At 55.4% G+C, this 22,221-nt stretch overlaps 2 protein-coding genes across 3 annotated transcripts in view; one reads left to right on the top strand and one right to left on the bottom strand.

Moving 5' to 3' along the window:
- Window positions 1-2,205, top strand: part of Hadha (hydroxyacyl-CoA dehydrogenase trifunctional multienzyme complex subunit alpha) — a 40,227-nt gene extending 38,022 nt beyond the window's left edge. Inside the window, exons 17-20 of the mRNA XM_070025169.1 lie at window positions 10-205; window positions 884-998; window positions 1,466-1,611; window positions 1,696-2,205. Coding sequence (XP_069881270.1) covers window positions 10-205; window positions 884-998; window positions 1,466-1,611; window positions 1,696-1,838 — 600 coding nt within the window. The 3' untranslated portion in view covers window positions 1,839-2,205. The remainder of the gene's footprint in view (window positions 1-9; window positions 206-883; window positions 999-1,465; window positions 1,612-1,695) is intronic.
- A 910-nt stretch (window positions 2,206-3,115) lies between these two features.
- Window positions 3,116-16,598, bottom strand: Garem2 (GRB2 associated regulator of MAPK1 subtype 2). Of its 2 annotated transcripts, none has more exons than XM_070025167.1 (6): window positions 16,439-16,598; window positions 13,613-13,801; window positions 8,552-8,682; window positions 6,683-7,732; window positions 5,804-5,973; window positions 3,116-5,387 (listed from the first exon to the last, which is right to left on the bottom strand). In XM_070025167.1, the coding sequence occupies exons 1-6, from the start codon at window positions 16,548-16,550 to the stop codon at window positions 4,397-4,399; spliced, it is 2,643 nt and encodes an 880-aa protein (XP_069881268.1). In that variant the 5' UTR covers window positions 16,551-16,598; the 3' UTR covers window positions 3,116-4,396. The 2 variants fall into 2 exon arrangements, with proteins under 2 accessions (XP_069881268.1, XP_069881269.1); XM_070025168.1 differs by having other exon boundaries at window positions 13,661-13,801.
- Window positions 16,599-22,221: the final 5,623 nt, after the last annotated feature.

The following is a 22,221-nucleotide window of genomic DNA, read 5'->3' as shown; positions in this document are numbered from 1 at the left end:
CCTGTTCAGGAAGGAGTTGACCCTAAGAAGCTGGATTCCCTGACCACAGGCTTCGGCTTTCCCGTGGGTGCTGCCACGCTAGCAGATGAAGTAGGTGTGGATGTGGCACAACACGTGGCTGAAGACTTAGGAAAAGCATTTGGGGAGCGGTTTGGAGGTGGAAACGTAGAACTGCTGAAACAGATGGTGGTCAAAGGCTTCCTGGGTAAGTAGCCTCCAGGAAACAGGACCAAGCAGCATTCAGTATTCGTTACAGCACTGAGCCACTTCCTGAGGCTAGTTGGGAAGACCCATGAAGGGAGGGTTCCTGAACCCACAGCCCTAGTCAGAGGGAGGTTCAAGAAGGATTTCAGCCAGACAGAATGGCACATGCCTGTGATCCCAGCATTCGAGAGCCAAGGTTTTCACATTTGAATCAAGCCACCCTAAGTGATACAATGAAACCATCTCAAAAAAATAAAAAGGTGTCACGAGAACCTCCTCTTAAGCGAGGCCTATAGATTATGGCCAGAGGCAGAACTCTAGGCTCAAATGATGTCAGATGGACAGGCACCTGAGGCTTCAGAGCCAGTTCTGCATCCTGGCTTTATTATAATGTCTGGGCACTTGTGGTGAGAAAGGAAAGCAGAGTTAGCTTTTTCTCACAGCAAAACTACTGTCAGGCCTGGACCTCTCCTCTTAGAGCCTGGTGTTGTCTTTCCTGAATCCTAAATCCACCACGGCATGACTTTCTCCCTGAGACATACGCTTCCTCCTCCTCTGCCAGCTCTGTGATGAGCTCAGGAGGACAGCACAGACCAGGGCCTCGGAGCGGCCAGCAGACGGGAGTCCTCGGCCAGGGCTGAGAACAAGGAATAATGCCTGCTCTTGTTGTTTCCCCTAGGTCGCAAGTCTGGGAAGGGCTTTTACATCTATCAAGAGGGCTCGAAGAACAAGAGTTTGAATTCTGACATGGACAGTATTTTCGCAAGTCTGAAATTGCCTGCTAAGCCTGAAGTGTAAGTCAATTTGAACAGCTCAAACTCCTCCAACCCTCTTCCAGAAGCGGGTACAGGGTTGTGTGGGTCTAAAGCCTTAGTGTGAGCCCTCAGTCTTGCCGGCATCATGGTGAGTGGGTGGTGCCCAGTGCTGGCCTGCTTGTGAACCCCCAGAGAATGGCTAGAAGGACCGCTTCCCAGCCCTTCACCTCCCAACTCTTTATTGTCATTGTGAGCTCTTGACCATTGTTAAGAAATACTGGCAATCTTCTCAGTGTCAGGTCCTTTTGTGGGTGCCTGCTTTCATGTCGCTTAGGGGGAGTAACATCCCTTTGTCCAAGGGGGCCTCCCGGCTGCGTTTTCTCTACAGCTTTGGTCTAGACTGGCTGCAGGCCTCCCCATCGCCTACTGCATTCACCCTTCTGCACCCTAGTCCCGCATGCCTCTTCTCTTCTCCCTCTAAATTCCCCTTCCTGTCCTGTTGGCAGCTCCTCTGATGAAGATATCCAGTACCGAGTGGTGACAAGATTTGTGAATGAGGCAGTCTTGTGCCTGCAGGAAGGGATTTTGGCCACGCCTGCAGAGGGTGACATTGGAGCCGTCTTTGGGCTGGGCTTCCCGCCTTGTCTCGGAGGTTGGTCTGCAGGTGAAGTTGGCTTGCTTTATGTTGGCGCTCCTGTTGTTGTCTCCCTTAGCCATGTCCTGTGTCTCTGTGCAGGGCCCTTCCGCTTTGTGGATCTGCATGGTGCTCAGAAAGTGGTGGACCGGCTCCGGAAGTATGAAGCTGTCTACGGCAAGCAGTTCACCCCATGCCAGCTGCTCCTTGACCATGCTAGCAGCTCTAGCAAGTTCTACCAGTGACGGCCCCCCTCCCATACACGTGCCCCATCCACGCACTAACTGCTGCAGTGCTGCTTTTCCCACGGTGCTGTCTGCAAGAAACAGAGGAAGACCAGCTCCAGCCTGGGCTTGCTCCTTGACTAAGTGCCTTCTGCTCAGGCCACCTCTCCCTCTTGGGGAAGCGTGACTGAATTAGTGTCCATTGCATATTGGAAGACGGAACCCCCTGTGCTCCTTTTATAAACCTCAAGGCCCAAGGCAGCAGCTAAGCCCACTAGAACCATCTTTGCTTCCTCTTGCTCCCAGGAGGCCAGCGGTGGCAGAGATGGCAAGGGCATTTCTGCACCCAGCCAAACAGGATAATAATAAAAACCACACTATCAGCCTGCCTGCTTCTCCCTTCTCGTTTAAGCTTCTCCTTTAAGAATAAAACACTATGCCTTTGGGGTGGCAAAGTGTTAGGAAAGTTCTAGACAGCTACTAAAGAGAGTGATTGGGATGCCAGAAAGGGAGCTGCTGTGCCCATGTCAGGGCTGCACATGCATGTGCTGGGCAGGTGGCACGTCAGCCAACATGCTTCTCCCCAAGGATGGCCCTCACTATACCCCAGTACCCACTTCTCTTCGTGGCCACGTGAAATGCGCATGTCAGCTTCTCAGTGTGCTTGTGAGAATGTTGAGGTTAAACAGAAGAGGTAACATTTCTCTGAAACTCCAAAATCCTGCACCTCTTGGTTGCCCCAGAGCGTGGGAGATGTCTACAAGGGGGTGGAGAGGTGGGAGGAGCAGCTCTGCCCATGCGCAGAGCTCACACTGTGTCCTGACAGAAGCAGTGCCTAGTCCAGCAAAACTGCTGGACTCCTAAGTGGGTTCAGTCACAAGTGTATGTGCAGTCCTGGTATAAGTGCCATCACACCACGTGGTAACCTCAGCCGTGCCTGGGCCTCTCTCTCCTGTGGGGGCTTCAGGTATTTCCCTGGTCCCAGCTTGATGTTGGGACTGGCCAGGGGGAGCCAGATCTTAAAACCAAGTCATCTCTGAATTGGAATTTTCAGATGACTGAGAAAGACACCAAGGCCCTGACCTTGTGTGGGGCCTGGAGCACCTCAAGGCAGGCATTCTTCAATGCAGGGTGCAAGCTGGTGGCATTGAGGTTTGACTTCCAGGTGGGTGTGACTTGTCACGTTAGTGGGAGGTAAAGGGTTCTTGGAGGGGAGGGGCTAGCGAGGGGCTGCCCGCTGGGACACATGCATGGGCCATGAGCACACACCATTCCTGAATCCTCTCCTGCCTGGAGCATACACACTGTGGTCCTCATGGCCCTCCAAAAGAATGCAACTGACACCTGGATGATCACTCACTATTCTTCAGTGGTCTAGCATTTATTTCCCTAGTCCTTGGAGGAGAAAACCAAATGTCACAGCATCAGTGTCTGTTCTATTATACTCCTTCCCTCAGAGCTGAGACAGTCTGACGGGCCCAGGCACCAACATGCTTTAGTGAAATAAATAGCTAAGTAGACCAAGTAAGGCCAACGAAAGGCTGAGCCCTATGGGCTCTGAAGCTGGTGGGCCTGAGACGTGATGGGATTCTGTGTCTCACGCAGGTCACCATGCTTCAGACTGAAGTGTGTGAACAAATGTACAACTGCACCAAGGAGGAAGGGCAGGTTTTCCCAAGCCACCCCCCTCCCTTAGCTGTACCCATCCTCTTGTTCCAGTGACAGAAACCAAAAAGTCCACCCCATGTCCATCAGCAAGTAACAAATGCTTACAGCAGGCGACTGGCGGAGTGGTGGAAGATCCACCACCGCTTGCTCCCAAATGAAGGAGCAGCTGACTTCAAGCTCCCTGGTCTTCCCCAGTCTGTACCTCACCGGATAGGTCAGGTGACCAGGGGTGGTAAGGCTGGAGCAGGAAATAGAGAGCACCTGCCTCCCTAATAATGTAGGTCTACAGCAGAGCTGAGTCTCCTCTGACCACCCTCAATCCAGAGCCTAGAGGTGGAGCCTCTGTGTATGGTGCGCGCGCGCACACACACACACACGCGTGCGCGCGAGGCTTATGGTCAGTTCCAATGCTCAGGGCCAGGCAGCTAATCATGGGGGAACAAGTGGAAACGTACTTCACCAACACAGAAACTGCACCTCTGGCCCCAGGAGAGCTGCAGGCTAAAAGCCTACAGAGCAAGAAAGAGAGGACACTTAGGGAATTTGTGCATACATTACAGGCCATCTTCCCATGTCTAACCTGAACCTACAGGGCTGAAAAGTATGCCATGTCCCTGAAGGACTGCATCAGGACACGGGGTGGTATTCTGCCACCCCAAAGGCTACCTTTTGATCCACACTTCACCACCACTCTATCTCACCAAGCCAGGTGCACAGCGATGCCCTTCCCCAGCTATTCACAACAGCAAGCCAACTCTGCAAGGCCCACCCCTGAGAAGAACATTCCCCCATGTCTTAGGCCTCAGCATAGTATCTGTGCAGGCAGGACTTGCTTCTCTTCTGGGAGTGTTGGCTCTGGGGCCTAAGCCAGCAGTGCGGCTGTGCCAGTAGGATAGCAGTTGCTGAGGGGCTCAGATTTTGGGCCTCCAGCCTTTGATGAACTGCATGATCTTCTTGACCTGCAGCTTAGTGAGGCGGAAGTCATCGGCCAGGATGTCCTCGCTGAGCTGCACAAAGATGCTCCCATCGATCCGCTCCCGGGCAAAGAAGCTCACCACATCCTCTGAGAGCCCGATGAAGCGCAGACTTCGAGAGACTTCTTCCAGGGAAAGTGCGGACAGGTCGGCGGGGGGCTGCCAGGAGCCATCCCTGCCTCCAGAGCCTGCTCCTTCCCGAGGACTGGCAGGGGGCCCTTGGGTGAGAAAGACTCGCGCCCCTCCTGCCTCAGACCCCTGCAGAGTGGCTGGTGACAGCGGAGTAGGAGCTTGCCTCAAGGCCAAACCTTCGGGCTCAAAGACCTTAGGGGGACCAAGTGGTGAAAGCCGGGCTCCAGGCACCCCTACAGCTCTGGGCTCCTGACAGCAAAGCAGCTCTGGCTCAGAGCTGGCCTGTCCCAGCTCAAAGGGGTCCAAGGGCTCCAGCGCTGGTTCCTGCCACTCAGAGGAAGATGGGGATGAGGGTGGAGCAGCTGAGTAGCCCTGGCCCTGCGAGGCCGGAACCGGGGAATGTGCAGGGCTGGAGGTAGCCAGGGCGCCAGAAGTGGATGTGGGCCCCGAAGGGACTGCTGGGGGACCCGAGGGGTATGTGGACCCAGAGAAAGGATTGACAGCGCCAAAGGGAACAAAGCGTTTCTGGGAATGGGAGGGCTTGAACAGGGGTGGGCAGCCATGGTAGGTCTTGACTGCAGTGTCAGCCCCCAAGAAGGAGGCCCCCCGAGGGCTCAGAGGCTCTGTGAGGGCACGGGAGGCCTGGCTGGGCTGCGTGGTGGTGGAGGGCAGAGGTCCTGCAGGCGGCGGGCGGCTAGAGGCATCTGCGGCCTTGCAGTCTCCCCAAGTGCAGGGGTAACAGTAGAGGGAGTAGGCATCAGGTGAGGGGGAGCCGCTGCCACTGCGGGAGCCCGCCCTGTGGGTGCAGACAGAAGGGGTAAGGCCAAGCCAGGGAAGGAGGCTCCCACTCACAAAGCAGTACCCCCAAGGCAAACGCTGGCCAGACCAGAGGCCTGGGGCCCTACCCGACGGCCCTGTTCTTTCTTCCCCCACCCCCAGCCCAGGTCAGGAAAGACAAGGAGGGAAATGAACTATGTTACATTAACTACAGACCAGAGAGAGGAGCATGCTCTCCGGTAGCCAAGTCCCAGTAAGGAGGGAAGCAGACAGACTCCCACCCCACCATCCACCATGCTGAAGGAAGGGAGCCAGGGGAGGCAGGAAGGGTTAGTGCAGGCTGGGGCTCTCTGGGGCCCACCCAGGCGGGAAGCCCTCCTCTTCTTAGCTCCCCAGTGCATCTGAGGCCAGTCCAGGTCTCAGGGAGGGACTCACCCATCCTGGAGGCCGGAAGAGTAGTAGGAGAGGCTGGAGCTGGGTGAGTGGACGGGCTGTAGCTTCGGGAAGCGGGGCGGCACTGGGGGACTGCCAGAGAGCCTGCCCCCACCACTGCCACCCCGGGGAGGCACAGGGGGGGCGTTGAGCAGGCGGCACTCCTCCTTCACCTGCAGGGAGAGAGCTGTGACTCCACCATCCCAGGCGTGTCTGGACCCACTGTCCCGCTGTCATGAGGCTGCACTGCCTGCCACAACTGCAAACCCACTGTTCTGCCCACAACACACACTATCTCCTCGGCCGCGGGACACCCATCACGAACTACGTGAACCAAAAACCATCTGGAAAGCTGATATCCTCTCAAGGAAAAGGAGAAACACCTGTGACAGGACAAGGTCAAGCGAAGAATCTGCCATCATTGGTCAAGTACCCAAGAGTGGGTTTCCTGGGGCGCTGGCAGGTGTTATGCTGGGCGGGCAGGGCAAACAACCTGCCGACAAATACTTTAGGCAACCGTGGAGGAGCATTCCTCAGTGCAGGACTTTTCTGGGCCTTTCACACGTGCGGATGGCCCCGATTCTAAAGCAGGAGAGGGAGTGCTGGAAATGCCACTCCGCGTGTTCAAAGCCAGGTTCACTGGACATTCCGCAGGGCTCTGTAGACTTACCCCAAGTTCCTCAAGGCTGGAGACCTCTTAGCATCTCTTTCCCCAGAGCACCCCCATACCACGCAGGATCTCTGCCATGTTTCTACCCTTTCTCTTCCTGGCTACCCTAACTCTTCTGCTACTGCGGGCTGCGGCTTTTCGAGCCCCCTAAAAGCTAAGCCGCTCCCCTGCAGATAGAGCCCCGTGCTGGGCCCCTGGGCGTGCCCACTTACCGCCTCGGATTTGGGGGGCACAGGCGGCGGTGGCGCTTCAGAGTCGCGACGTGGTGGCCCGGCGCCCCCGAAGGAGATGAGATCGGGCCCAGGCGGCAGCCGGCCGCGGCCCTCGGAGAGGCTCTCGGGTGCCTGGTGCGCCCACAGCTCCTCGTAGGGGATCTCAGCGGGCGGCCCGGGGGGCTCGGGCGCCCCGGCCCAGTCTGGGCTCACGTACTCCTGGTCGCTGTCGCTGGCGGGCGCGGGCAGCACTAGCCCGAGCGGGCCGGGCGCGCGGACGAGCGCGGAGGCGCGCGGCGCGGGCAGGCAGAGGCGCGCGCGGCGCGGGCTGGCGCAGTCGTCGGCGAGCTCGGCGGGCGCCTCGCGCACGGCCGTGGAGTACTCGTCGGGGTCGAAGCGCTCGCGACAGTAGGAGGCGCTGTCGCGTACCAGGCGCTCGACGCGCGGGTCCCCGGCCAGCAGCCCCTGCGGCAGCGCGAAGCGCGGCGTGTCGGTGAGCAGCAGGAAATGCAGCGGCGCGGGGCCCTCGCGGCGCAGCGCCAGCCCCAGCACCACCGTCTTGGAGATGATGCTGACCAGCTTGTAGCAGTGGCCCTCGCGCACCGGGTGCAGGTCGTAGGGATTGCGCGGCGGTCGGCTGGGCACCAGCACGTTCACCGGCAGCCGCACGCGCTCGATGATGGCGCGCACCGTGTGCTCGCCCTCCTGCATCTGCAGCTCCAGCGGGCTGCGCGTGCTGAAGCGGCCCTGGCACTGGAAGGGCAGGCTCAGGCTCTCGTTGGTGCGATGGTTCATGCAGATGAGGCAGGGCATCTTGCCTTTGATAGGCCTGGCGCTGCCGCTGCTTGCGGCGCCCGCCGCCCCCGGGCCGCCCACCCCGGCCAGCGCCCCGGCGCGGCCCAGCTTGCGCAGCAGCGTGGTGAAGCGCGAGCGCTCCTTGGTGGTCTTGGCGCACAGGATCTCCGCCTGGCCCATGAGCGTGAGCTCGTCGCCCGCGTGCAGCGTGAAGTTGTACACCTCGCTGTCCTCGCTGAACTCGCCCGATACCACCTGGGGATCCCAGAGACCAGGCGAAGCCTTAGCCAGGGACCCAAGGAAAGCCACATGCCTGTCACGCAGGGTCTTCCAGGGCAAACGAGCAGCGCTCTGAGGGCACTGGCTGCGACCTGCCATCTGGGAGACCAAGTCCCCTCATCTCTGCAGCTTTAAATAGGTTGCTCTGGGGCTGGTTACTTCATGTGATAACTCCTGCTGTACTATATGGAGGTACTTTGAAAGCATTCAGTCAGCAGCAAATTTTATTACATCATCTTCACGATTGGGGTGACAATACTGACCCACCCATTCGAGGAGAAACTGATAAGGGTTTTTTTTTTTTTTGGGGGGGGGGTCCAGTCGTGGGTCTGAACTCTGGGCCTGGGCGCTGTCCCTCAGCTTTTCAGCTCAAGGCTAGCGCTCTACCACTTGAGCCACAATGCCACTTCCGCTTTTTTTTCTGCTTATGTGGTGCTGAGGAATCGAACCCAGGGCCTCATGCATGCAAGGCAAGCGCTCTACCACTGAGCCACCTTCCCAGCCCCTAAGAAAAGGTTTTGTGAATAGCAGGAGCTGTCTGAACACACAAGGGTGCTCAAAGCCACCCCCACCCTGCCCTGCTTCCACCCCCATGCATGCTGGGAAAACAGGAATGTGACTACACACATCGCTTCTCCAGAAAGTCCTTCCACCCGGTGGGTCTCACACCCTTGTTCTTTGGGTCTGGACTAATTGTCCCAAAGGCCCTCAAAGACTTAAGGACAGCAATCTTCAGAGTTGCCCCTGAAGTAGGGACCAGTGTGAGGACAGGCTGTGCCTGGCAGCAGGACTGACCTTGACACTGAAAGTGATAGCTTCCATCACGAAGATGCGGTCGGGGAAGACACTGGCCACCTCCTCCACGCTGCTGAAGTACCTCACCGGCTCTCGCACATCCCGGGCCTGCTCCAGGAGCTTGAACTTCCCTGTACAGGAGAACATGGACTGTTGGGTGGGCTTATCTGCTGGGGGCCTGCTTTGCATCCCAGGAGCCCCTGGCTACCTCCACTTTTGCCAGTACCTCTGGAACCCGGGTGGACAGGTGTGACCTCTCACAGGTGACAATGGCTTGGTCATCTGGCTCAAGCCTCAGGTCGAAGGTGAACAACTAGAGCCCAGACATTCCATTCTCTGGGTGTGCAGAGAAGCTATGTGCAGACATTCTCTGGGTGTGCATTCTCTGGGTGTACAGAGAGGTTAAGCTGCCTGCCCCAACATACCCAACTGCAGACCAGCCCCACACATGTGGCTGTGATGCTGGTGTTTGCATGGCATGAGGGAACTGTCTCCAAGCTTGGTCCCAACCCAACCTCTGGACCATAAGAAAAGAATTTGTAAACCACCCAGAGCTACCTGTGCATGGGGGGGGGGGCATTTTGCACAGTGTGTGTGTGATCTCAGCCAAATGCCTCCCTTCGTTGGCACTACAGGTCTTCCTTTAACAGGTCTGGGATGGATATGCCTTACCTAGCTCTGGCCTTCTGGGCATCCGCCCTGGGTTGCTGGTCCACACAGATGCCCTGCGCAGTGCCCAGTCCCAGGCCTTCGAGGCTCAGGGAGAGCTACTCCCACCCGGCTGTGTTCCCAGACCCTGAGCAGGCCAACATCCAATGCCACTTTGCCTCTGACCTGACCCACAAAGGCACCTGCCTTACAGGAGCTGTCCTAACCTGAAGCTAGCCAATTTGCCAACTCAGCAAGTGCTCAGTAGACACAGACTCGAGGAGATGCTAATCCATGAAGCTGACACTGCATCTAAACCCTAGCCTCACTGGCTACCCACTGTGCCCACCCACATGAGCACAAAGCAGGCTGGGAACACCCTGGCGTTGGTAGTGGGCCTCTTCCCAGGCTTTGTGTAGTAGAGGAGCCTGGAATAGGCAAGGGAACAACAGATGGAGATTAGGTAGGTAACATTCAGCTTCTGTAGTCTTCCTGGAGCTTGTTGCATCATAGTTCACTCAGTTACTCCAAAACCATTCACGCAATGAATGCACTACCTGTCAATCACTACCTAGTTGTATAAACAGTCTGTGCTCCAGGCACAGTGGGTGAGACCTCGAGTACCAATGAAAGCAACCCATGTTCAGACAGACATGGCAAAAGAGCGAGAGGCTCTACGGGACAAGAGAAACCTGTCGAATAGACTCTGTGTACATCACTGAGTACTTTAAGAAGGAAAGACACTTTACAGAATGTGTGTGCTGCTCGAAGACGTTCAAAGAAATGGTATGGCAATGATCTGGACACAAAGCAGATGGCCTGCCCAAGACTGTGGGGGGCTGAAGGAAGGGCAGGAAAATGAGCAGACTGCTGTTCAGATTTAGAAAGGCTCTGAATGTCATGCTAAGATGTAGGGATTTTTTTCCTGTAAGAAATGACACCTTTGCCATATGTGGTAATATGTGCCTGTAATCTCAGCTACTAGGGAGGTCTCCGGAGGTAGGAATTAGTGAGTCCAAGCTAGACCAGACTTGGCAATAAGAAGAAACTCACTATCTGAAAAACAAAAGGACTGAAGGCATGGTTGGAGTAGGATAGTACTTGTCCAAAGTGCAAGTCCCTGAGTTCAATCCCTAGAGCTGCCAGAGAGGGAAGAAGGGAGGGAGAGGGGCACTTGGGGGGGGGAAAGGTTTGGGGTGAGGGAAGAGGGCTGCTAAGTCCTAGACCTGCCTGTGACGGTAAGCAGCCATGCACACACATGCACATGTATGGACACACATGTCACGCCAGCAGCCAGGCAGGGGAAAATGTCCGCTGCCCCAGTGGGGCAGTGTGGAGCCAAGTAGGGGCTGGAGCAGGGGAAGTGGGGATGTGGCTGGGAAGATCGATGTAACCATGGCAGCCAGCATGGCCCCTTCAGCCTCCCGGAGCTGGGAGCAGGTCTCTGATGTGGGGAGGAAGGAAGCGAGCCCTCCTGGGAGCGATGCTCTGGCCCCAAGAAGCCTTCTCGGCCCTACAGCTTCCTCAGAGTCGCCAGGGCTCTCGGGACTGTGTCCTTCCTTCCCCTCACCCTCACCCTGATCCTGCTTTCCAGACTGACCATCTTGGGCACTGCAGCAAATGGGGCCAACATCTCCTCCCCACACCTGACCCACAGCACCCCTCAGGGTAGAGCACTGGCCCAGCATGCTTAAGGCCCAGACAGTACCCAGCCCCAGGGAATAAAACAACTGGAAAAAAAAATTTAACTTGTGGGAACACAGGCTTTAGAAGTTGGACAGCGCTGGCTGGATCTCAGCTCTGCACCAACTCGCTGAATGACCCTGGACAAATTATGTAATCTCTGGGCTTTGGTTTCCATTAGCCCAAGGCCATTATTGGGGAAGTAGATGCACTTGAGGAAGATGTCAGGCTCCCCCTCCCCTCCCCACAGCAAGGGCTGGGTCTGTCTTAGAGGGCAGATCTCCTGGGCTCCCAGAGTGGCTGACCACAGCCTGCAGAAAAGGGTTACTACACAGCGCCCCCACTCCCCCCCCATCCCATCCCCCACTGGCCTTGGGTCCGCAACCAGCTGGCCACTGCACCCCAAGCGTCATTATTCATTCATCAGGAGAGAGGGCTCTGCATGGAGCTGCCCTCAGAGCCTCCTTGTTAACTGGTGGCAGGCCCCTCCCCACCCCCATGCAAGCCAGGGAGGGACCATGGGGGACCAGGCTGTAGCCACTCCCACTAGCCAGCTGTTGCCCCATAACCCACTCTATACACAGTGCCCATAGAGGGCACTAAAAGAGAGGAAGGGAGTCTCTGGACCCATACAAGGTTTCCTAGGGGACTTTAGTGCTTTGCCTTCCCAGAGTTTTAGGTACACAGTTGAAGTGGTCACCCGTCCCAAAAGTCAGAGCCACATTTCTGCAAATGAAGTCTATCCCCAACTGTATAAATATGTGTGTAAATATTTACCAAGGAATGCTCAGGCTTTGTGTATGCTCTGTGTGTGTGTGTGTGTGTGTGTGTGTGTGTGTGTGTGTGTGTGTGTGTGTGTGTGTGTGTGTGTGTGTATGCTGTGTGTGTGTGTGTCCTCTAAGAAAACCTGGGGCCTCTCCCCTAAACCAATGCCAAAGCCAGAGTCTCAGGCTGGGAAATTTCTAGTCGGATCAAGTTCTGAATGTCTGCAGGCCCAGGACAGAACACCAGGTCAGGAAGCCCCTGCCTCTGGCCCAGGTGGTTTCTTCCTGCTTTCATGGGAGTGTGGGAGGGATGGAGGCACTGACCCATATAGCTTCCCCACACCTCCACTCCCACTCATGTGCTGCAAAGAGCCTAAGCCTGTGAAAAGGGCCTGGCCCTGTACCACTGACTGGGGAACCCTGAGCCAGAGGGGGCCGTGGCGCTGCCAAGGAAGGGACTGTTTACCTTCCTAGTTCCCAGGGCTCCCAGCCTTGGCTGGGGAGTGGGATGGGAGAGTCCCACAGCAGTGAAAAACACTGGGCTCCTGTGGAGGCATGGGTGGCTCAGTTTCCCCCTAAGCTGCAGGCTGGTGGTGAGGATGAGACGATGCTGCGCTGGCTCAGTCCCTGGGCTTGCAGGGGGTGTCTCTGGGACGGGGCTACCAGGTCCAGCCCAGGGTTCCTGGCATGCTGCAGCAGGCACCACCAATGGTCAGGTTCCAGCCCCTTCCCTCCCTCCACCCACAGGGCAACCCAGGAGAGGAACTTCCTGCCCTCCTTATACCCTACGGCTCATCATCTGTGAAATGAAAGCTGGACTTCCTTTCCTCCAACACCAGATCCTCCCTTTAAAATCTTATACGTCAATGTCATATATAAAACACAGAAGGAGTTCATTTGTGTAGTCTTTTTTTTTTTGGGGGGGGGGTCCAGTCGTGGGGTCTGAACTCTGGGTCTGGGCGCTGTCCCTCAGCTCTTCAGCTCAAGGCTAGTGCTCTACCACTTGAGCCACAGCGCCACTTCCGGCTTTTCTTTTTGCTTATGTGGTGCTGAGGAATCGAACCCAGGGCCTCATGCATGCAAGGCAAGCGCTCTACCACTGAGCCACCTTCCCAGTCCCATAGTCTTAAAAAATCTAAAAGAACTTCTAACATTTATTTTGAAAACCAATTAATGCCAAGGAATTTAACATAAAAACACAAAATGAGATCAGAGCTGACTAAGGTAGCCACAAAACAGCCTTAGTTTCTCAAGTAGTTTTCGGTTTGGTTTTAGTTTTTTATTATTGAAACAGGGTCTCACTATGTAGCCCCAAGTGGCTTGGAAATCACAATCCCCTTCTCAGCCACACAAGTGCTGGGGTAATGGGCAGAGAAGATCCCAGCGGATGTTATCTAGAGGAATGCTCCCCAACAAGAGTCATTAAAGCAACACAAGACACACTCTAGAGGTCTCCAACTAGGAGTAGGCGTTTTTGTATGTGTGCCTGTCTGGAGCTTGAACGCAGGACTTCACGCTCTCCCATAGCTTTTTCCACTCACAGTTGGCATTCTACCACTTGAGCCACACCACCACTTCCAGTTTGTTGCTACTAGCAATAAAAGACTCCTGGATCTGTCTGCCCAGGCTTACTTTGAACCGAAATCCTCAGATCAACCTCTTGAGTAGGTAGGATTGTAGAGACATGAGCCATGGTACCTGGCCGGGTGGTAAGACCTTACTTAATCATTACTTTAAAATATGTTTAAAAATAAAATGGGAACCAAAGGTCTGCAAACCCGAGGGCCTCCTCCTCCTCTCCAGCAACCCAAGGCCTCACCTCACAGAACAGAATGAAAACCCTGGACCCTAACTAACTATAGCGACATCAGCACCCTGCTAGCCATGTCCTCGCTTACTCTCCCTGGAAGCGACAAGAAAGGTGCTCATCATCAGCTTTCGCCACATGCCTTCACGCGCAGCCCACCTCGGCCTCCCGCCAGGCTTTGGGCCATCTGACCCTGACTGGGCACACCTGGGTACTGCAGGGGAATGTCGATCTTGGGCCCGATGACATAGTGGCCCTCCTCCAGCGCATGGGCTGTCACCGTTGTCCACTGGCGGCAGGAGTGGATGAGCAGCACGTCTCGCTCACTGACTCCCTCAGCATACTCCCCTGAGAGGGAAAGGGCCAGAGGAGGAGGGAAAGGAAGAGGGAAGGTTAGCTGGAGTACAAAGGACAGGCTGAGTGACCTCTTTATGGAGACCCCGCCTGGGACAGCTTCCCAGGATCTCTGTCCAGGTCAGCAATACCCAAGGGCCAGGCATGCTGCCAGCTGTGGCCTTGGGGGCCATGAGTCAGGCTCGAGCATCTCGGCGCTCTGACTCCCAAAGGGGCCTCAGCAACCAGCACAGCCGAGACTCTCATTCATCATCCACCGGAGTGCGGCTGTCCAGCCCAGGCTCCCGCTGCAGACTCCCGAGAGAGGCGCCCAGCCAGCCCCTGCCCTCCAGGTCGCCCCAGGCCCCTGGGGAGATCAGAGAGTGTCTGGGGACACAGTGAGGGGTGGGCTGGGGTTGGAAGAGGGGTGAGGAACACTTTCCTCCTGCCAGAACCAGGCAAATTACCACCTCTCAGTCAGTGGCCAGAAGGCAAGGAGAGCCTTACTGGGGCAGGGAGGACGGAGAAGAAAGCACATTTTGTGGGTCCAAGCTGTGAGAGTTCCCCCAGAGCCATGAGTGGGTAGTGCAGCCCAGCGAGCCGCCCACTGTGACCACTGTCACCGGCGGCTTCTCCTCTCCACTGCCTCTGGGAGTCCCTTGCATTCAGAAACCTCAAGGGACAGGAGAGGAGCCCCCCGAGACTCCATAAGGCCCGTTTCAGCAAAGCTGCTGCTTGGCCCTCCCAGGGGACCAAGGGGTGCTGGGTTAGAAGGCGGGAGGAGAAGCCTGGTCTGGAGAAAGCTGCACTGGGGCAGAGGTGCTGGAGGCTCCAAGCCCAGCAACCGTTTCCAGGGAAGCAGGCGGGGCAGCCCAGCTTCCAGGAGGCTGTGGGCGTCTCCTGGCTGCAGCTGGTGGGCAGGGTGGGGGTTGGGGATGCCCGCTTCCCAGCCCCTCACACACAACTTATACATTTCTGCCAGCCAACCAAATGAGGAATGGTTGGCTCAGCCTGGGGCTGAGGCTTCATAAAAATGTATGCAAGAGGTGGGGGGCAGGGAGGGAAGAGATTCAATTCCTGCAGGGAGAGCTCCTGTGTGTGTGTGTGTGTGTGTGTGTGTGTGTGTGTGTGTGTGTGTGTGTGTGTGTGTGTGTGTGTGTGTGTGTGTGTGATGTTGTCTGAGCCTTCATCCTCACCTCACTTCCTGGGACAGAGGAAGGTCTCCTCAGCTCTGCAATCTCTATCTAGAACTTGTCTAAGCCCCATTCCCCCTTCCACCAGAACATAGTCCAAAGCTGTGCATGTGTGCACTAACAGCCATGCTACTAGTTTAACAGGGGCTCGTCATACACACACACACATCTCACGGGGGACCCATCCCAAATGCACAGGGCACAGGATCCTTAGGACACAGTTGTGATCACACACTCACACTCTACGGGTGACAAAAGACACATACAACTAGGCAAATGACACCACTGTCCATCTGTTCATCATTCATTCATTCATTCAGTGGGTCAGTCCATAATCTTTGTAAACAAGGGTACCCCCCTTAAATGCAGCCAGGGTAGGAAGACATAAAAGTGGCCAGCAGAGGACAAGATAGAGATGCCAGAGGTGTCAAGAGAACCCCAAAGGGGGCCCTGCCCAGACAGGGGAGCTCAGAAATGATCCTCAGAAGTCGGGATGTCCAAGAGGGTGCGGGAGAAGAGGGTCGGAGGGACCAGGGCGGTCCAGGGCGTCCTCCGGCCCACACACGCACAGACTCGGGGTCACTGTGCGGTGACCACCCCGAAGGACACGGGCTGGGCTGCAGGCACTCCTGCCCGACCGACGGCCTGAGGCCTGGCCGTGGACGCCCCCCCAGCCCAGCCCCGGCCGCTGGGGTCGGAGGAGAAGCCCGCGGCCCGCAGAGAAGTGCCCATTAGCATTCAGGGAAGCGAGTGTGCCAACGCGGGCCAAACCCCTATTCTTCTCACATACAAAACCCCCGGCCTGGCTGCCAGCCCCGTCCCGCCCCTCCCCCAGCCCGGCAGCCCCCCTCCCCCCACGGCCCCCGCGCTCCCCACGCAGCCTCCAGGCGCCCCCTTTCCGGCCTCCAGGCACCGTCCCATCCGCAGGACAGGGGGCCCCGCCAGCCCCCCGGAGAAGTAGGGCGCGAGGTGGGGGAGGGCCGGGGGTCCTGGGGGAGACGCCGAGCCTCTCCCCAAGGCAGCTCGGCCCGCCCCAGAGGGCCAGCGGCGGCTCCCCAGGACGCCAAGCAAGGGTGGGGGGGCTAGTCCTCAAAAGAGGCTGGGGGGGGGTGAGGAAGAGCCACGGAGGCCAAGGGGTGCGGGAGGATCCAGAGGAGAGGCCGAGACAAAGGGGCGCGGCCGGCCGGGATGGGGGGGAGCGCTGACGGGCAGTGGGAAAAGGGGCGCGCCGACGGGGCGGTCGCCGTGGCTCGGCCGCTCCCCGGACTCCAGAGGGGCTGGAAAACTCGGTTCTGGGCCCCAGCGCCAGTCTCTGCCCCCGGGGGTCCCGGGGAGGCGCGCCAGGAGCGGCTAGCGGGGCGAGGAAGGCGCCCTCCCCGTCGGCGCGCGGTCCCGCCACCACCTGCCTGCGGAGCCCTCGGGGTTCCCGAGTCCCCCCCCCCCCCCGTCACCCTAGTACCTGGCCCGAGGCAGGCGAGCGTGGGCAGGCGGCAGCGGCTGACGATGAGGTCGAGCGGGAAGGCGCCCATGCTCCAGCGCAGGCCGGCCAGCCCGGCCGCCAGCTTCTCCATGGCATGGAGCCCCGACGGCCAGTCCCGCGCGGCCGGGGCTCCGCGCCCGCCGCCACCTCCAGGGGCCGCCGCGGCGCTCCCGGCCAGGCGACCGGAGCTGGGGCGGCGGGCGTCACGTGGCCGGCCTCCCGCGGGGCGCCGGCCCCCGCCCCGGGCTGCGCCCGCCCCCGGCCCCGCCCCGCCCCGGCCGCCCCCGCCGCGCCGCGCCGCGCGCCAGGTGACAGCGGGCTGGGGGGGGGGGGAGACGCCGCCCCCGAGCGACGACATCTGCGGGGTCGCGCGGGGCTCGGCCTCCTCTGTCCCGCCAAGTGTGCCTGACTCCCGGCCCCAGCCCCGGCCGGAGCGGCCACTCAGGAGTCCCGGGACTCGGTCCTCCCCCCGCGGCCCAAGCGCTGGCTTGGCGACGGGCGCGTGGCCGCGGCCTCCAGGAGTCCAGCCTCTCGGAGCCGAGCCTCCGTTAGTAACCCGCGTCCCTGATGAGCCAACGCGGACGCAGGGGGTGGGGTGGGGGGACAGGTGACCGTCAGGACCGGAACCTGGGGGTGACTACAAATCCTATGGTCCCTCCGCCCCGCCCGGAGAGCGCTCTCCGAGTTCCCGGTGCCCCCTTACCGGAATCCGCCCGTCAGCGAGGAAACTTGAGGCTTGATCGGCGGCGGCGGCGGCGGCCTGCCTCCGGGGGCCACCGGGCTTTCCGTCTGCTCTGTCCTTTCTCTGCCTTCCATCCCCCTCGGCTCCGGCGCCCCCCTTGGGAAGAAGCCCTTCCGAGGAGCTGCGCCGGCCTCGCACCCGGCCCGGACCCCGCTTGGCCCTCGGTGTGTCTACGGCGCCCTCTGCAGGTCACAGGGGCCGGTGCGGGCCTGGCGCGGGCAGCTCGGTGGAGCCCAGTCCCCTTACACGGACACACAGAACTTTCCCTTTGAGGTGCTTGCCATCTGCTGCTAATAACCCTGAGAGAAATGGACAGAAAGGACGCAACATCTTAGGGATATGTCGGGTCACTTGTTCGACAGCCATTTGTCTCAGGGAGAACTGAGATTCCAAGCGCTCAAAGGCTTTGCCCCCACGTCAGTCACCCAGCCCGACCGGCTCACCCAACCCGGCCTCACCCCTGCCACAAGGCAAGTCTTTCTCCCCTTCAGCCAGACCAGTGTCTTAGGGGTGCCCGAGAGATGGAAATCCTCTCCCTGGCGGTAAGTGGCTCCTTGCCAAGGAAGATGGAGAGACAAACATGGCAGCAGGGACAAAGAAAATAAACTAGGTGTAAATGTAGGCAACTAAGAAAGGAATGGGAAGAGGGTGAAGCAGGTGCATGGAAAAGACCTTAAGGGCCTTAGGTTTGTTATTATTTCCCACCCTATAAGGTCTCTTTTGAGTGGCATGACCATGTTACCCAAATAGAGATGCTTTTAATTAATTTATTTTTGCCATTATTGGAGTTTGAACTCAGGGCCTTGCTTGCTTGGCTGGCACTTTACCATTTGAACCATGCCTTCAGCCCTGCTTTTTGGAGATGAAATCTCTTGACTTTTCTACCTTGGCTGGCCTCGAACTTTGATCCTCTCCAGATCTCAGCCTGGATTACAAAGTGTGAGGCACCTGTGCCTGGCCCAAACTAGGACACTTTTGAGACTGAAGAAGGTACCCACCACTTACTTGCCAGGCCAGGCCAGCAGATATAACCTAGACCAGACAGTGTAAGTCAACAGGGACTGAGCCATGTAGTCCCTTTACCTCTGAGCCCCGGATGCAAACACCATACCTGAAGCCTCTTACACAGCATCACCGTCCTCAGCATTGAACCCCAACTCCTGTGTGCCTGTCTCCCCACCAAGCCATTCCCAGACACTTTCCATTTCAACAGCCACACCTGAGCTCCATCCAGACCCAGTAGAAGACATCACCGTTTTCTGGGTCCCTCGACCAGGAGATCTTCTCCCTAACCCTTATATCCATCTCACCAATCCAGGCAATGTGCCCTGGAGCCCTTGCCTTCAACGCTGCAGGCCCAGCCTGCTGGTGGCTCCTCCTTCCAACTCTTCTCCCCCAGGCCAAGCTTTCTGTTTGATAACACCCTGTAACCTCACATTTCCTCTGGGTTAGGAACAAGATGAGAAACATCAAAATGGACCGCCTAAGACGAACCTCACTGTTGTAGCACATTCCAGAGCCTTTGCAGGACTTAACTGTCAAGACCAGACAAATACAGCCTTTGATTTACTGGCAGTGCTGGAGCCTGAAAGGAAGGAAGTCAGCATCACTTGGATTCAAGAACCCTTCCATCTTTCCTGGGACTGAGATTTCCGGGAGAAGGCTGGGCAGGAAGGAGGTTCTGGAAGGCACTGTGAGACAGGAAGTTGCTGGCAGAAAGGTCAAACTGGGCAGCCGGTGTGGCAGCAAGAGGGCCAGGGAGCTTGAAGGTGACTAAGCTGAGCCTGTGCTTACCCTCCAGGAAGGTCTGGGGGGGGCGTGGAGGGCAGAGAGGGCTGAAGGCCAAAGGAAAGGTTGGACCACTGGCATCTAGGCCACTGCACTGCTATGAGCTCTTTCTGACAGGGATGTAGTGGCAATGACAATGTGGTCCTCTACTGGCAGGAGAGGAGAACACAAGAGAAATCCATGATCCAGAGGACTGGAAAGACAGGAGTCCTGGTCCAGAGGTCAGAGTAGGCAGAGATGGCTGAGCTGCCTGTGTATGGCACACGGTGGTCACTTGAGCACAGCACAGCAAAAGGTGTGAGCAGGCTCAGGTTACCTGTAAACACCCACCCCACCCAGCTAGAGGACACATGGTCCTCTCCACCAACTAGCTACTCTGTCTCCTCCAAAAAAGGAGGAAGTGGCCATGTATTACTTTTGGAAAAAATTGACTTCTTCCTTCCTTATTAAATATCCTTTAGTTTTCCTACTTTGTTGCTCTGGCTAGGAATTCTAGTACCATAAGGAGAATAATACTCTTGACTTGTTCCTGACTTTAGGGGAAATAATTTCACTTTTTCCCCATTTAATATGATGTTGGCTACAGCTTTGTCATAAATATCCCTTGGTAAGTTCAGATACATTTCTTCTGTTCCTAGTTTCTTCCGAGCCTTCCTCATAAATGGGTGGTTAATTTTGCCAAAGACTTTGTCTGCATTGAGATGGGTCATATATTTTTTCGCCTTGATCCTGTTTCTGTAATATATTACGTTTTATTGGTTTATGGATATTGAACCCATGCTTGCATTCCTGGGATAAAACCAATTTGATTTTAGTGTATGATTTTTTAAATTGTTTGCAATAATTTTATTGAAAATTTTTGCATCAACATTCATCAACGAGAATAATCTGATTCTTTTGTTGTCGAATTTCTGTTCAGTTTTGGAATGAGTGTAGTACTTGTTCACAGAATGAATTTGACAGTGTTCTTTCCTTTTCTATTTCATGGAAGAGACTGAGGAAAATCAATGTTAGTCCTTCTTTGAAGATCTGAGAGAATTTAGCCATGAATCCATCAAGTCCTGGACTTTTCTTTGTTGAGAGATTCTATTAATGCTTCAATCTCATTGCTTGTTGTAGATCTGTTGAAGTGGTTTATATCATCTTAATTAAATTTTGGTAGATCAACTGTACTTAAAAACTTATCCAGTTCTTCTAAATTTTGCATTTCGAGTATAGGTTTTCTCTGTATTTCCTCACACTCCTTTGGAGTGCTCTGGTATCTCTAGTGATACTCCGTTTTCACCTCTAAGTTTATTCATTTGCATCTTGTCTCTCCATTTAATGAAATTAGGCATTTATTCTTATTTATTTTTTTGTTTGTTTTTGTCAGTCATGGGGCCTGGACTCAGAGCCTGGGCACTGTCCCTCAGCTCTTCAGCACAAGGCTAGCACTCTACCACTTGAGTCATAGCACCTCTTCTGGCTTTTTCTCCTTATGTGGTGCTGAGGAATCGAACCCAGAGACTCATGTATGCAAGGCAAGCACTCTACCACTGAGCCACCTTCCCAGCCCCCTTATTTAATTTTTTAAAGAACCAGTTTTTGCTTCATTGATTTTTTTGTGTAGTCATTTGGTCTCCATTTCACTAATTTCTGTACTAATACTTATTATTTCAGTATCATTTTTGGCTTTGGCTTGCATGTTCTTCTAGAAGCTTAAGTGTGTGTGTGTGTGTGTGTGTGTGTGTAGTAATGGAGCTTGAACTTAGGGCCTGTGTGTGTGTGTGTGTGTGTGTGTGTGTGTGTGTGTGTGTGTGTGTGTGTGTGTGTGTGTGTGTGTGTGTGTGTGTGTGTGTGTGTGTGTGTGTGTGTGTGTGTGTGTGTGTGTGTGTGTGTAGTAATGAAGCTTGAACTTAGGGCCTGAGTGCTGTCCATGAGCTCTTGAGCTCAAGGCTAGTGTTCTATCACTTTGAGCCACAGTGCCACTTCTGGTTTTCTAGTAGTTAATTGGAGATAAAAGTCTCATGGACTTTCCTGCCTGTTTTGGCTTGGAACTATGATCCTGAGATCTGTCTCCTGAGTAGCAAGGATTTTAGGTATGAGCCTCTGGCCCCCAGCTTGAGGTGTATTCTTATGCTATCTGGGAACTCTCGGGAATTGTTTTTTCTTTTATGTAGGAACTCAGCTGTACATTTCCCCTTTATCACTGCCTTTGCTGGATCCCAATGGTTCTGGGCAGGTTGTGTGTACATTTTCATGAAAGTACAGAAGCTTTCGATTTCTCTATTTCTTCAGTGACCCACTTGTTATTCAACCATTTCTCCAATCTCCATGCACTTGAATGTTTTCTGTAGTATCTTTTGCTGTTGTTTGAATTACGCTCTTTATGTTCTCCTTACATTTACAGACATCTGTTGTTATTCTAATAGCCCACTGTTATTATAACTTGTTTCTTCTCCTTTTCAGTATTCTTTCCTTATTCTGTGTACTTAATGTTTTGAGTGTAATGTTTCTAGGGAAATTTTCAAATTGAGACACTTGTTGCTTGCACTGAACATTCTTAATCTTTTGTTTGGAGTTGACTTTCACTTAAAATCACAGTTTTAACATTTGTCTCAACTGTATTTTTTTCTTCTTTTGGTCATGGGGCTTGAACACTGGGCCTGGGCACTGTCCCTCAGCTCTTCAGCTCAAGACAAGTGCTTTACCACTTGAGCCACAGTGCCACCTCTGGGTTTTTTTGTGGTTTATTGGAGATGAGTCTCTTGAACTTTCCTGCCCACCCAGGCTGGCTTTGAACCATGATCCTCAGATCTCAGCCTCCTGTTAGGATTACAGGTGTGAGCCACCAGCGCTCAGCTCAACTGTATTTTCTAATGTCCTTTGAATTCTTTTGCAAGGCCAAGGATCAGCTAAGTTATGGAGTATATGATTTAGGTAAATATCCCACTGGATCACTCTGGCAGTCACGCACATGACTGTCTTTGAATGTCAGTTAAATGCTCTCCAGATCAGCTGGGCAGGTATCAGTTACATAAGGATTCGTGCCTGGACACCCCAGTCAGCTGGCATCATGGCTCTTACCTCTCCCAGTGATGGTTTAGTGCCCACTGAGCAACTTATGTATCAGCAGCCTTTCAGATGTGAGGCATTATGGCTTGTGGAATTAGCTGATGGTTTCTGTGGATGATAGTTATTGTGGGAGGTTTTGAATGAGGTGTTAAGGTCAGGGAAATCCTCATCTGTTTCT

The sequence above is a fragment of the Dipodomys merriami genome, unplaced genomic scaffold (genome assembly GCF_024711535.1).
Source record: "Dipodomys merriami isolate MVZ:Mamm:240054 unplaced genomic scaffold, mDipMer1.0.p SCAF_17, whole genome shotgun sequence".
NCBI lineage: Eukaryota > Metazoa > Chordata > Mammalia > Rodentia > Heteromyidae > Dipodomys > Dipodomys merriami.
Note: the sequence above shows the minus strand (reverse complement) of the source record. Positions and strands in the feature narration are given on the sequence as shown.